At 45.5% G+C, this 15,491-nt stretch overlaps 1 protein-coding gene across 1 annotated transcript in view; it reads left to right on the top strand.

Annotated features, from left to right (window-relative positions):
- Positions 1-451: 451 nt before the first annotated feature.
- prkci (protein kinase C, iota) overlaps positions 452-15,491 on the top strand; it is a 125,574-nt gene continuing 110,534 nt past the window's right edge. The window contains exon 1 of the mRNA XM_085989658.1: positions 452-649. Within this exon, the coding sequence (XP_085845784.1) occupies positions 534-649 (116 nt within the window). The 5' untranslated portion in view covers positions 452-533. The remainder of the gene's footprint in view (positions 650-15,491) is intronic.

Below are 15,491 nucleotides of genomic sequence, written 5' to 3'. Positions count from 1 at the left end.
TTTGGGAAGTCCTGAGGTCGTGAAAGGCGCTATAGAAATGCAAGTCCTTCTTCTCTGCACCTTGGATGAGGAACACACCTAGTGATTCACCAAGTCTCTGACCGCACTACAAATCCCAGAGCGCCCCCGCACTCTGCGCAGGCGCACTCATTCGGTATGCGGCCGACGCAGGGTTCGGAATGCGGCCGGTCCCAAATGGAGAATGGAGGGGTGTACGTATCGAGATATTCAACATCAGGCAGTTCTGACTAAAAAAAAATCACTCTACAGATGCAAGTAGAGATTGTAGATAGAAAATTATTGTGTGTTCAGTACTGTGGGAGATATTTAGTGTGAGATGTGCATTGCGGCAATGTTGCTTGGTGTGGATGCGCCCCCCCGCCCCGGGGCGGTGGAGTGAGCGGGCCGGGTCGGGCCGGGAGGGCGGTGCGCGCGCAGCGGGCTGGCGGTTGGCGGAGCTCGAGCGGCGGAGAGCCGGGAGCGGGACAGAGAGTGGGAGCGGAGGGTCAGCGTCAGCGTCTCCCGGCCGGTGGATGCGGGCGGCTGGGCTGCGGGGCTCCGACAGGGAGATGCCCACCAACCGGGACAGCATGATGTCCTACACGGCGGAGAATCAGCACCAGGTCCGGATGAAAACCTATTACAAAGGGTAAGAGAGAGAGAGAGGCCCGGGACTGGAGACTGGGGGTTTGGGGCACTGGAGACGGGGGGCACTGGGGTCTGGGGTATTGGAGCTGGGAGCTCTGGAGTTGGAGACTTGGGGACTGGGTATTGGGGGGGAGACTGTGGTCTTGAGGACTGGGGGTGCAGCGGGCTCTGGGAGGGGAGTGGGGGCTTGGGGCACAGGAGGATCGCTGGGGGCCGGAACAATGTGGCAACAGGATGGAAGCGCTGGGAACAAGTGAAGTAACCTGGGCTGGTGCTGGGAGGAAAAGGAAGTGGCATTGATAGAACCAACCCCAGGACGTCCCAAAGCGTTTACAGCCAATGAAGTACCTTTTGAAGTGTAGTCACTGTTGTAATGTAGGAAACTCGGCAGCCAATTTTGCGCACAGCAAGCTCCCACAACCAGCAATGTGATTATGACCAGATCATCTGTGTTAGTGATGTTGATTGAGGGATAACTATCGGCCAGGACACCGGGGAGAACTCCGTGTCTTCAAAATAGCGCCATGGGATCTTTTATGTCCACCTGAGAGGGTAGACTGGGCTTCGGTTTAACGTCTCAGCCGAAAGACGGCACCTCCGACAGAGCAGCAGTGCACTGGTAGTGTCGTAGATTATGCGCTTCAGTCTCTGGAGTGGGACTTGAATCCACAACCTTCTGATTCTACCCATTGAGCCACAGATAGCACTGGTTAAGTGGAAGGGCATGGGCTGCGTATTGGGTCTCTCGTGGATCAATTTGCAGTGAATGAGATGTTTCTGCATCATTCTTTATTAAAGCCCCTCATCTCATTTCCATACTAGTGTTCCTGAGGGCAGTGAGTGATCTCATCAGGTTGGGTTGAACCTAGTTTATTTTTGAAGAAAAGCAGGGGAATACACTCCAGTGTCCTGGGCAACATCCCTCAACCAGATGGTCTGGTCAATTATCCCATTGCTGTTTGTGGGATCTTGCTGTGTGCAAATTGGCGGTTGCATTTCCTGCATTACAACAGTGACTACACTGCAAACAGTACTTCGTTGGCTGTAAAGCGCTTTGAGATGTCCTGAGGTTACGAAAGGTGCTATAAAATGCAAATGTATCTTTCCTTTGATTTGGAGAGAGTGTGTTGCTTGGTACACTGTCAGTTCTTTGTTAAATTGCTCAATTGAACCAGAATGATCAATTTTTTTCAAAAAATCTGCCTTTATAGTGTTAAGGTGCACAAAGAACATCGTCGTGGAATTTTGTATCCCTTGTTTAGGCACAGTGAACTGTCAGTAGGAAAAACTGACCTGGGTTGATATCTGTCTGTTGCTTTAACATATCAGCAGATCTCCCGTAGCTTTGCTCATGGCGAGTTAGAGGATACGTAGTTTAATAACAATGGGTGCGTTATCAACAAAATGTGATTGGGTAAATTTAACATAAATCCATTAATATATGAACGATGTAAATGATAACTCACATTTATACAGCAACATTAACGTAGGAAAACATCTTGCGGTACTGCGCAGAGGCAAAATTTAAAAAAAATTGGACTAAACGTCAAAGGAGGAGATATTAGATGGGGTAAAGATTCTTATCTGGTGATATACAGTGGATATAATGTACAGATGAATCATGAGCTACACATGATTTGCCAAGAATTGTTAAGTACAAATAAAGATATGCCAGTTTGAGCAAGCTTTGATACAAGTTTCGCATTCACAAAATTGGTGCAACTTAATAACAGATACATGGAAAATCAAACCATAGAAAACCCAAGGTGAGAATTAGTATGGACACACTGCCATGCATTTGGTATGCAGAGAATCTTTGGGGATCATTTTGTGCTTGCATTGGGAATTCTGTACAGTGGAAATCAATGATAAATCCTTTGGCTTGCTGCAGTTCTATCCTTGAAATGCTGCCTCTACATTTTACTGAATTTTGTAACGCAATGACTTTATCCTCTGAGGAAAGTTGTTTCCAGACAAATTGAAATCTAAAAGTTACTAGTACAAACCCAAAGAGCTATATACCATAATATTTAATTATCTACTTCATTCATTCTTTATCAAAAAGATGGACAACATACTTTCCGTTTCTCTCTCTTCTATAGACTAGGTCCAGCGTGACCTATACAACCTTAAGCCAGCTACAGTGTGGTCTCTGGAATGTTGTTGGTCATGTGAAATTTTTGCATTATGTCCACTTCAGCTGTGGAAAAACAGCTAGCAGTACAATTCCTGATTTTTGTCCTTCCATACTTGGGTTGTGTCTGGAGAGAGCATTTTCAGTTGTATACCACTAGGGTGAAATATTGGGGGTGGTGCTGGGAGCACTTTGGGTGATAAATTAAGAGTATCACAAAAACATATTGCACAGCATTAAAGCATATTGGCTCAAGTGTGTTTTTCTTTAAGAAGCATTGTGGTACCAATATATACGAAGTGGAGCCTCGTGACAACGGCTCTCTGCATCCTGAAACCAGTAGAGACTGTGCCATTTATCAAAGATGTACACTTTGTGTCTGTGTTCCATCCAGTTGGATATTGCACGTTTCATGCTAGTTGTTACAAAACACTACAGAGAAAGGGAAGGCCCTCGGTTTGATCTTCAGTCTTTGCTAACTTACATGATCAAAGGCGAGGTTACGGTAGGTGTGATCTAGTTGATTTTGGTGCCCCTGTGTTAGGGAGGGGAAAATCAGCTAAAGTTCTTGCTCGGAATCACTATCCAGTGATCACCGGAAGTGTGCGTGTTTGATTTTGGGTGAGGACAGGATCAGACTTGGTTGTGATGTTCCCATGATTTTCTAGGCTGGCAACTCTCGCTGTCTGTACTTCCATATGCCTGCTTTGTCAAATTACCAGAGCCTGAGTGGGAGAGAAAATAAAAATATTTTTTTGAGAAAGGATTGCGAGTCTGCACAGTATTTTGTTCTAAATAAAGAAAGACTTGCATTTCTATAGCACCTTGGTCAGACCCCATCTGGAGTAACTGTGTTCAGTTTTGGGCACAGAATCTTGGGAATGATTTATTGACCATGGAACTTGATAGAATGATGCCAAGAACAGAAGTAGGCCATTTAATTAGCTTATGGCTGATCTGTATCTTAACTCTATCGACCCGCCTTGCTTTCATATCCCTCGATACCCTTGCCCACCAGCACTTAAAGGATTATGAGGATAGGTTGTATAAACTTGGCTTGTACTCCTTTTAGTTTAGATGGTTGTAGGTGATCTAATTGAGGTATTTAAAATAACAAAGGGATTTGATGGGGTAGATACAGAGAAACTATTTCCTTCTGGTGGGGGGAATCCAGAACAATGGGCCATAATCTTAAAATTAGAGCGAGGCCATATAGGAGTGAAATCAGGAAGCACTTTTTCACTCAAACAGTCGTGGACATTTGGAACTCACTCCTCCAGAAGGCTGTGGACAATTGAAATGATCAAGACTGAGATCGGTAGATTTTTGTTGGGTAAGATTAGCAAGGGATATGGAGCAAAGGCAGTTAAATGGAGATGAGGTGCAGATCAGCCATGATCTAACTGAATGGTGGAATAGGCTTTTGGGGCTGAATGGCCTCCCCCTGTTCCTATATCTTGGCCAATAGCTTTTTGCCATTAATATTTCAGGAAGTTGAATTGTAAACTTGTGCCTGGTGATTATGATTCACTTGTCATTTGATCAAAGTACACCTTAAAACAAACTTTAGGAATGTTAAAGCTCCTGTATTGTCTTTGAGCAAACATTCTTTCAAGAAGTATGTCTATGGTAGCGGAGGACAGGTCAACACTGCAGGTAGCTCGTTCACAGGCTTACAGTTTCAGAGGTGAGGAGAACATGCTTCTGTTTTTAAATACCACCACAGCTGTGAGACACATGATTTATTTTTGTATTGTAAACAGATTACTGAAAATCAAATACTATATCAAAACATAGTGCATGCTTGGGCTCAATTCTAGACTTGGGAAAACTCAGGGTGATTGCATTCACTTTGCTGTGCTTCGAAACCGATTCTGGCCAAAGCTGGTGTAAACTATATGATGTAGTAGTTGAAAGTGATGCTGGCTATTTACTGATTCACGCTTTATGACCGTATAATTTATATGGACGTGATGTCCTGCCAGCAAATATTTCAGTAACACTTATGACCTATCAGCCTCGACAAACGCATATGCTTAAAGTTACATTCTTTTGTTGTGATAAAGCATTGAAGTTGGAGAGGCTCTGTTAAGTATTGCGACACCACCCTGTGTCAGTTGTAGACTTATTGATTGCCATGATTAGTAAACAACTCTGTTATTGTATCATGCGACTATCGGAAGATGAACAACAGGGACCCTGGTCTTTTTCCGTCCAGCAGATCCCATGTTTCTCTGTTAAGGAAGTGTCAATTTATCGAGCTTTACATTGGAAATTTGTAGCAGTTGTGTTGAGACTCACAGCTTTGCCTTTTCTATGCTTCCTCCTTCCAGTATTCCTTTCATTAAACTAAGAAATGTTAGACGGCTGTAATAAAATTGAGGCGTTAAGATGATTTGGTTAGCTAGAGGTGGGAGCTAGCGAGATTACTTGATTTTCGATATCAACAATGGGATTCTCTTTTTATTGTGGTTGTTCTTTGGTTACAGCAAGTAGCCATACAGTACATTACTATTCTGCATAAAATCCCACTCACCATCACGCAATCCTTGTCGATTGCTTCCCCATACCTCAATGCGTTGATTTTAAAATCCTTAATTCCTGTCTTCAAAATCTCCACGGCCTCGCCCCCTCCTACCTGTGCAACTTTCTCTAGCACTATGTCTTTGCCTGCACATTCTGTACTTCCACCATTTGGTCTGCTGTGCATTTTGCCGTCCAACCACTCTACCATTGGTAGCAGGGCTTTCAGTCATCTTCTCCTTGCACTCTGGAGCACTGGCCCTAAACCCCTCCATCTTTGTACCTGTACGTCTCTTCCTACCCTCAAAACCTGCCATCAAAAACAATGATTATGTTTTTGGTCACTTCCTCTAACTCTTCTCTCTCTCCGCCCCCCCCCCCCCCCCCAACATTCTCCAAACGAAATACCTGTACCACACACAACCATGATTCATAGTTAAATCTTTTTTTTTGGTACTTACTAAGGGAGGAATTTTGGCCAGAATTCCAAAAAAACACTTTCTCTGTGATAGTGATAGACTATATAAGATGAAAAGATAGATACAACTTTACTTTGACATCTCATCTGTTGGAGCTTGTTGTGACTAAGTACCATGTTGAGTTGTTCAGGGTTGGTGAGAAGAAAGCCCCAGAGCTGTTTATCAGACTTGATTGAAGCCCCATTGCAGACTTGAGCACATGATCTAGGCTGACGCCTCAGTGCCGTACTGAGGGAATGCTGCATTGTCAGAGGTGCTGTTTTTCGATGAGACATTAATCTGAGACGTCTGCCTGCTCAAGCGGATGTTAAAGATCCTATGATGGTGTTCAGAGACGAGCAGGGAGATATTCCGGTATCCTGGCCAGCGTTCCTGCCTCGCCTAATGCCACCAAAAAACTGGAGTATTTGGTCATCCATTTGTTTGCTATTGGCGGGATCTTCCTGTGCTTCTTGGCTGCCACGTTGTAAAGCCTTTGGGGTATCAGAAGGTGCTACGTAAATGCAAATTAATTCTAGAAACAAGAGGAAAAATTACCTGCATGCGGGGAACGAGAAAATGGGAGAGGGTAGGTGGAATGAAGCATTTTTTTAAAAAAAAGAGGGTGTTTGCCCTTTTTAAAATAAAAACCCAACTCATTGCAGGATTCCTGAAACAACAGAGATATCTGCAACAATAGCAAAATACTGCGGATGCTGAAAATCTGAAATAACAACAGAAAATGCTGGAAATACTCAGCAGGCCAGGCAGCATCCGTGGAGAGAGAAACAGAGTTAACGTTTCAGGTCTGGGACCCTTCATCAGAACTGGAAAAAGCTGGAGATGTAACAGATATTAAGGTGCAGAGACGGGTAGGAGGGGAGGAAGGAATTGAAGGAACATATTGTGCTTATGTAAGAGGCAGGAAAGATAAAATGTTGCAAATGGGAATGGCAAAATCATACAGCATGAAAAATGGGGGCAGGGGTTATAGTTTGAAATTGTTGAACTCAATGTTGAGTCCGGCAGGCTGTAAAGTGCCCAATCGAAAGATGAGGTGCTGTTCCGCGAGCTTACGTTGAGCTTCATTGGCACAATGTAATAGCCCGAGGACAGAGAGATCAGAGTGGGAGTGAAGCGGAGAATGAAAGTGACAGGCGACCAGAAGCTCAGGGTCACCCTTACGGACTAAACGGAGGTGTTCCGCAAAGCGGTCGCCCAATCTGCGTTTGGTCTCCCCAATGTAGAGGAGACCGCATTGTGAGCAGTGAATACAGTATATTAACTTGCAAGAAGTACAAGTAAATCGCTGTTTCACCTGGAAGGGGTGTTTGGGGCCCTGGACAGTGGGAAGGGAGGAGGTGAAAGGGCAGGTGTTGCATCTCCTGCACATGCACGGGAAGGTGCCAGGAGAAGGGCTGTTAGGGGTGGTTGAGGAGTGGACCAGGGTGTCGCGGAGGGAGCTGTCCCTACGGAATGCTGAAAGGGGAGGTCAGGGGAAGATGTGTTTGGTGGTGGGATCACGTTGGAGTTGGCAGAAATGGTGGAGGATGATCCGTTGAATGTGGAGGCTGGTGGGGTGAAAGGTGAGGACAAGGGGAACCTTATCGTGGTTCTGGGAGGGAGGGGAAGGGGTGAGAGCAGAAGTGCGAGAAATGGAACGGACACAGACAAGGGCCGTGACAACCACAGTAGAGGGGAATCCTCGATTGAGGAAAAAGGAAGACATGTCGGAAACACTGGTATGGAAGGTGGCATCGTCAGAACAGACGCGGCGGAGACGGAGAAACTGGGAGAATGGAATAGAGTCCTTAAAGGAAGCGGGGTGGGAGGAAGTGTAGTCCAGGTAGCTGTGGGAGTCAGTAGGCTTGTGGATGTTTGTCGAAAGCCAATCGCCAGAAATGGAGACGGAGAAGGGAAGGGAAGAGTCGGAGATGGACCATGTGAAGGTGAGGGAAGGGTGGAAATTGGAAGTGAAGTGAATGAACTTATCTAGTTCAGGGCGAGAGCAGGAAATGGCACCGATACAGTCATCGATGTACCAGAAAAAGAGGTGAGGGAGGGGACCTGAGTAGGACTGGAACAAAGAATGCTCCACATATCCCATGAACAGGCAGGCATATCTAGGACCCATGCGGGTTCCCATAGCAACACCTTTAATTTGGAGGAAGTGCGTGGAGTCAGAGGAGAAGTTGTTCAATGTGAGAACAAGTTCAGCCAGGTGGAGGAGGGTGGTGGTGGATGGGGACTAGTTGGGCCTCTGTTCAAGGAAGAAATAGAGTGCCCTCAGGCCGTCCTGGTGGGGGATAGAGGTGTAGAGGGATTGGATGTCCATAGTGAAAAGGAGACGGTTGGGGCCAAGAAACTGGAAACTGTTAGAGACGGAGGGCGTCGGAAGAGTCGCGGAATAGGTGGGAAGAGACTGGACAAGGGGAGAAAAAATGGAAGAGTTAAGTTCCGTGGGACAAGAACAGGCTGAAATTATGGATCTATACCAGGGCAGTCCTGTTTGTGGATCTTGGGAAGGAGGTAGAAGCGGGCTGTGCGGGGTTGGGGGACTATGAGGTTGGCGGCCATGGAGGGAAGATCTCCAGAGGAGATGAGGACAGTGACAGTCTTGGAAACAATGGCTTGATGTTTGCTAGTGGGTCCAGGCGGAGGTAGGAGGAGGTGTTGGAGAGTTGGCGTTCAGCTTCCGCACGTTAGAGGTCGGTTCGCCAAACAACCACAGCACCACCCTTATCAGCAGGTTTAATAATGTTAGGGTTGGATCGGAGAGAACGGAGTGCTGCAAGTTCAGAGGGAGGTAGGTTGGAGTGAGCGAGGGGTGCAGAGAAATTGAGATGGCCGATGTCACGTCGGCAGTTAGCAATGAAAAGATCTAGAGAGGGTAAGAGGCCAGAGGGAGGGGTCAAGGTAGAATGAGAATTTAGAAAGCGGGAGAAAGGGTCAGCTGTGCGGGGGGGAAGACTCCTGGCCAAAGAAGTGGGCACAGAGACGAAGGCGATGGAAAAAGAGCTCAGCATCATGCCGAGCTCGAAATTCATTAAGATGGGGGCGAAAGGGGATGAAGCTCAGGCCTTTGCTGAGGACTGATCATTCGGGGTCAGAGAGGGGAAAGTCAGAGGGGATAGTGAAAACACGGCAGGGGGTGAGATTAGAAGAAGGGATGGGATCAGAGGAAAGTGACGGGAAGAAGGTTCCGGAGGGGCGTTGGTGTCCAAGAGTTGATGAAGCTTGCGATCCTTGACATCAGAGATATCTGCATCCTCCTAGTAACTGGTTATCACTAACCTCACGATTTTCAACACATGGCACTCATTGCTGAAGTGGCAATTAGCTGTTAATGAGGTGCGCTTGTTTCAGCCAGGTGAACAATTTTTATTTCTTTACTGCTTTATAAAATATCTGAGCAGTCTTGCTGTTTCTGTGCATTTTGTGGTGCGTTTAACTGTTGTGCGCACTTAGTGAAGGTAGCTCAGTAATATCACTGCGAAAAGACAGGACGAAAGAGATGTCTAGTCTACACAAAAATCTGATGGTGTCTCGGGAGCTCCTGAACTACTGAGTATCATTTGAGTCCTGCAGTGATTGATTTTGTCTGGGATAAACTATTTACCTTTTACTTGCATATTTCACTTTATTTTTGCTCTGCAATGGATTAATAATTATTATGGTAAATAAACTAGTATGTGGCACCAATTTTAAAATTTAATATTGGGTGGAAAAGATTAATTTTGTCTAATTTATGACATTAATTATCCTTTTTGTCACCCAGTTAAAAGATTTTGCTAAATATAAAGCTTATTTAACCTGCAAAGCTCCTCTGCTGATGACAGTTGCACAGCAACAGAATTCCCAGTGTGTTCCTCTTCTGTTAATTATAATATATTGGTTTATCACTTGGAAGAAATCCCATGTTGAGATATACTAAAGGCTATAGAAATGTTTATAAATGGTCAAAAGCTGGTGTAACTACATCATGTACTGGGGAATTGTGACACTAGATGTTGCTCTTTTGAATTGCCTCACAAGCCTCAAACCTGACTTGTGATCAGAAGACATTCTCTCTCTTCCCCACCGTTCCGTCCATTCAGCGAAGGAGGACAAAGAGGGGGAAAATAGAGTATGAGAGTAAGCTTTCTGGGAACATAAAAACTGACTGTAAAAGCTTCTGTAGATATGTGAAGAGAAAAAGATTGGTGAAGTCAAGCGTAGGTCCTTTCCAGTCAGAATCAGGGGAATTTATAATGGGGAACAAAGAAATGGCAGACCAATTAAATACATACTTTGGTTCTGTCTTCACAAAGAAGGACACAAATAACCTCCCAGAGATGTCGGGGAACATGGTGTCTGATGAAAGGGAGGAACTGAATGAAATCAGTATTTGTAGGGAAATGGTGTTGGGGAAATTGACGGGATTGAAGGCCGATAAATCCCCAGGGCCTGATAATCTACATCCTAGGGTACTTAAGGAAGTTGCCTTAGAAATAGTAGATGCATTGCTGGTCATCTTCCAAAATTCTATAGACTCTGGAACAGTTCCCATGGATTGGAGGATAGCTAATGTAACCCCACTATTTAAAAAAGGTGGTAGAGAGAAAATGGGGAATTATAGACCGGGAAGCCTGACATCGGTAGTGGGGCAAATGCTAGAGTCCATTATAAAAGATGTAATAGCAGAGCACTTGGAAAACAGTGACAGGATCGGACAAAGTCAGCATGGATTTACAAAAGGTAAATCATGCTTGACTAATCTACTGGAATTTTTTGAGGATGTAACTGGTAGAATAGATAAGGGCGAACCAGTGGATGTGGTGTATTTGGACTTTCAGAAGGCTTTCAATAAGGTCCCGCATAAGAGATTAGCATGCAAAGTTAAAGCACATGGGATTGGGGGTAAGGTACTGACTTGGATAGAGAACTGGTTGGCAGACAGGAAGCAAAGAGTTGGAATAAACGGGTCTTTTTCTGAGTGGCAGGCAGTGACTAGTGGGGTACCACAGGGATCGGTGCTAGGACCCTAGTTATTCACAATATATATTAATGATCTAGACAAGGGAACTAGATGTAATATCTCCAAGTTTGCAGATGACACAAAGCTGGGTAGGCGTGTGTGCTGTGAGGAGGATGCCAAGAAACTCCAGTATGATTTGGACAAGTTGGGTGATTGGGCCGATGCATGGCAGATGCAATATAAGGTGGATAAATGCGAGGTTATCCACTTTGATGGCAAAAACAGGAAGGCAGATTATTATCTGAATGGCAATAGATTGGGAGAAGGGGAAGTGCAACGACACCTGGGTGTCCTTGGGCACCAGTCGCTGAAGGTAAGCATGCAGGTGCAGCAGGCAGTTAAGAAGGCAAATGGTATGTTGGCTTTCATAGCGAGAGGAGTCGAGTATAGGAGCAAGGATGTCTTGCTGCAGTTGTAGAGGGCCTTGGTGAGACCACACGTTGGGTATTGTGTGCAGTTTTGGTCGCCTTATCTGAGGAAGGATGTTCTTGCCATGGAGGGAGTGCAGTGAAGATTCACCAGACTGATACCTGGGATGGCAGGAATGACGCATGAAGAGAGATTGGGTCGATTAGGCTTATATTCACTAGAGTTTAGAAGAATGAGAGGGGATCTCGTTGAAACTTACAAAATTCTAACAGGACTAGACAGACTAGATGCAGGAAGAATGTTCCCGATGGCTGGGGAGTCCAGAACCAGGGGTCACAGTCTAAGGATAAGGGGTAAGCCATTTTGGACTGAGATGAGGAGGAATTTCTTCACCCAAGGAGTGGTGAACCTGTGGAATTCTCTACCACAGAAGGCAGTTGAGGCCAATTCATTAAATATATTCAAGAAGGAGTTAGATATATTTCTTAAGGCTAAAGGGATATGGGGAGAAAGCAGGGACAGGGTACTGAATTTGGTTGATCAGCCATGATCTCATTAAATGGCGGAACAGGCTCGAGGGGCCGGATGGCCTACTCCTGCTCCTATCTTCTATGTTTCTATGTCCAACTCCGTAAAAGTAAAGGACAAGTGCATTAAATTGCGTGTCAGTCTGTTGTATCCGTGTGTTAATGGAGACACGGAATGCAGGAGTTCATTTAACAAGTGTTTACTGAACAAAGTCTGGAGGTGAACTGAACTAAACTAAACAAGACGCTATACAGGCTTATATACCTGAGTGGTCACTACCGGTACTACAGTACACAAGGGCTTCAAAAAAACATAGTTCCTCTTAAAGGTACATACACTACAATTCCTCCCCTTTTAGATAAATAGTACATAACATTTTAAGTAATCATTAATTAACATGTTTACAAGAACAATAATCTACACATTTGCTGAAGTTAATCAATTACAAATTCAGTCTCTCTGGAGGCTTCCTGACTCGGTCCGGATAACGCCTCGATGGTGTAGTAGTTTTCGGTGGTGTAGTAGGTTCTTTTGGCAAGGTCGATTTGGCTTGAATGCCAGTGTCGGGTTCATCTGGTTCCAGTATCACCGGATCGGAGGTAGATACTATGGGTATCTCTGCTTCATCATTAGGCGTATAGAGTTGTGTAGGTTGTCCCTTTTCGGATGACTCTATGATCTGGTCAGCATGGCGCCTTATTATGCTTTCTCCAATGTCCACGGTATACATCAGTGGTCCTAGTCGTGTGCAAATAGTTCCAGGCTGCCATTTCTCGGTACGGTAGTCCCGGGCCAAAACTTGTTGACCTATCTGGAAGGTTCTAGTTGGCCTTTCATTCATGCCTTGAAATTGCCGGTTCTCTACGTCCCTTCTGATGTTTGGCTTGATCAAATCCAGCTGGCATCTTAGTCTTCTATTGAAAAACATCATGGCGGGGGTTTGGTTTGTAACCACATGTGTTGCATTCCTGTACGCAAACAAGAAGTTATCTACCTTATGTTGTAGATTTATGTCTTCATTACCCATGGCCTTTATGGCCTTCTTGAAGGTCTGGACAAACCTTTCAGCTAATCCATTGGTGGCGGGATGGTATGGGGCGGACGTGTAGTGCTTAACCCCATTGTTTTTTAAGAACTTCCTGAATTCTTCGGATACAAATTGTGGTCCATTATCAGAACAGATCTGTTCAGGCAGCCCATTCCTGGCAAATATGGTCCTTAATACTGTGATGGTTTTTTCCATGGTGGTGGAGGACATCTTTATTACCTCCGGCCACTTGGAGTGTGCATCAACCGCGATTAAGAACATTGAGTCCATAAATGGACCAGCAAAGTCGATATGTACCCTTTGCCATGGAGATGAGGGCCACTCCCATGGATGTAGAGGGGCTTGTGGTGGGGCGTTTTGGACCTTCTGGCATCCTAGACAGCTCTTGGTCATTTCTTCGATGTCTCCATCGATACCTGGCCACCACACAAACGCTCTGGCTAAGTTCTTCATTTTCACTCCACCCAGATGCCCCTCGTGAAGCTCCTTTAGCACTTTATCCTGGAGTTTGGGTGGAATCACCACTCTGGATCCACACACCAAAGTTCCTCGGCACACTGACAGCTGTTCTCTTCTTTGCGAGAATGCTGGCAACAGTGGTTCGCCATGTGCTGGCCATCCCTTCACCGTTAAATCGTAGACTCGTGAGAGAGTCGGGTCATTTCTCGTTTCCTTTTCAATGGTAGAATTTGTCACTGGTAGACATTCCACTATGGTCGAGTGGAACATCTCCACTGGGTCCACTGTAGGTGCCTCTTCTACCGTTGGCAACGGTAGGCGCGATAAACCGTCAGCATTCCCATGCTGTTTTGTTCCTTTGTATTCTATGTCATATTGGTGTGCCCCTAGGAAAAGGGACCACCTCTGTAGCCTTTGCGCTGTCATAATGGGAACGCCCTTTTTAGGGTTGAATATGGAGACGAGGGGTTGATGGTCAGTCAACAAGGTAAATTTTTGTCCGTGTAGGTAATGGTTGAATTTCTTCACCCCCCACACCAGGCTGAGTGCCTCCCTGTCGATCCGGCATAGTTACGCTCAGCTGCGTTCAATGAGCGTGACGCAAAAGCTATCGGCCGCTCCGAGCCATCAGGGAATCTATGCGATAATACCGCTCCCACGCCGTAAGGGGATGCATCGCACGCCAGTCTGATTGGCAGTGATGGGTTGTAATGAGCCAACACTTCCTTGGACGTGATCAAGCCTTTGCATTTATGGAAGGCACGTTTACAGTCTTCGCTCCATTTCCAAATTACTCCCGTTTGTAGCAGTGCGTTAAGAGGGTGCAGAACCGTTGACAAGTTCGGTAAAAATTTATGATAGTAATTTATTAATCCCAGGAACGATCTTAATTGTGAGACATTTTCAGGCGCTGGGGCTTTTACGACCGCTTCAATTTTTTCGGGTGACTTATGCAACCCTTCTTCGTTAATGACATGGCCACAATATGATATTTGTTTCTGGAAAAATTCGCACATGCGGCGATTTGCTCGTAGGCCCCGTTCTCTCAGCCTCGTGAGCACCTGCTCCAAATTGGCACGGTGCTCGTTGTCGTTTTCTCCTGTTACAAGGATGTCGTCTAGGTAGCATTGAGTCCCCGGAATCCCTTGCAGGACTTGCTCCATAGCTCTTTGCCAGATAGTTGGAGCTGATGCTACTCTGAAAACCAGTCGATTGTACAGGTACAGGCCTTTGTGTGTGTTTATCGTGAGATACTTTTTAGAGGCCTCCTCAACCTCCATTTGTAGATATGCCTGTGCCAAGTCAATTTTGGTGAAACGTTTCCCTCCGGATAGTGAGGCGAAAATATCTTCTATCCTCGGAAGAGGATACTGTACCGTGTGAAGAACCGGGTTTACAGTCACCTTGAAGTCCCCACAGATGCGAATTTTTCTCTGTTCTTCAGATTTATCATTATTCAACGTTTTCTTCATGACCGGGACGATGGATGTTGCCCACTCGCTCCAATCTACCTTGGATAACACGCCTGCTTTTTCCAAATTCTCCAGCTCTGCCTTGACTGCTGGACGAATTGCGTATGGCACCGGCCTTGCCTTAAAAAACTTGGGAATTGCCGCATCTTCCACTTTTATTGAGGCGGTGGCGCCTTTCAGGGTTCCTAGTTCCTGTTGAAACACTTCTTTGGCGTTAGCCAAGATGTCTTTTAATCGTCCAGGTATGACGTCATCATCATTTTTTTTCTTACTGGTCACCGTCAGCGCCTGAATGGAGTGCCAGTCTAAACGTATCTTTCTGATCCATTCACGTCCCAACAACGGTGGACCACCATCTTGCAGAACGTATAAATACAACTTCTGTATTTCCTTGCCGTTGTATACAACAGACACCCTTATTTTCCCTCTGGGGTATACTTTCTGCCCCGTATATGTCTTCAAGATAATGGATGTGTCTTTCAAAGGTATATGCGGAAAAAGCCGCTCGTAATCCCGTCGACTTATGACGGTCAGAGCTGATCCTGTATCTAGCTCCATTTTAACTGGGGACCCCGCTATCGTGAGGGTAATGCAAATGGTCTGGTAATCTTCTTTGGCAATTACATTATGTAATTTGAGACAGCTTAGTCTCTTGTTTCCGGAGTCGCTATCGCTCTTCTGGTCTTCGGAGCTACTGTCCGTCATCATTTGTACCTTTCTGTACTTTTCCTTATTGACCTTTTTTCTGTCAGTGGATTTTTTGTTTCCAGATCGGCATACACGTGCAATGTGTCCCATCTTTCCGCATTGCCTGCATGCTTTGTCCTTGAACCAG

This window comes from Somniosus microcephalus, chromosome 6, assembly GCF_052327205.1.
Source record: "Somniosus microcephalus isolate GS21.2 chromosome 6, FLI_Smic_1.0, whole genome shotgun sequence".
Taxonomy (NCBI): Eukaryota; Metazoa; Chordata; class Chondrichthyes; order Squaliformes; family Somniosidae; genus Somniosus; species Somniosus microcephalus.
Note: the sequence above shows the minus strand (reverse complement) of the source record. Positions and strands in the feature narration are given on the sequence as shown.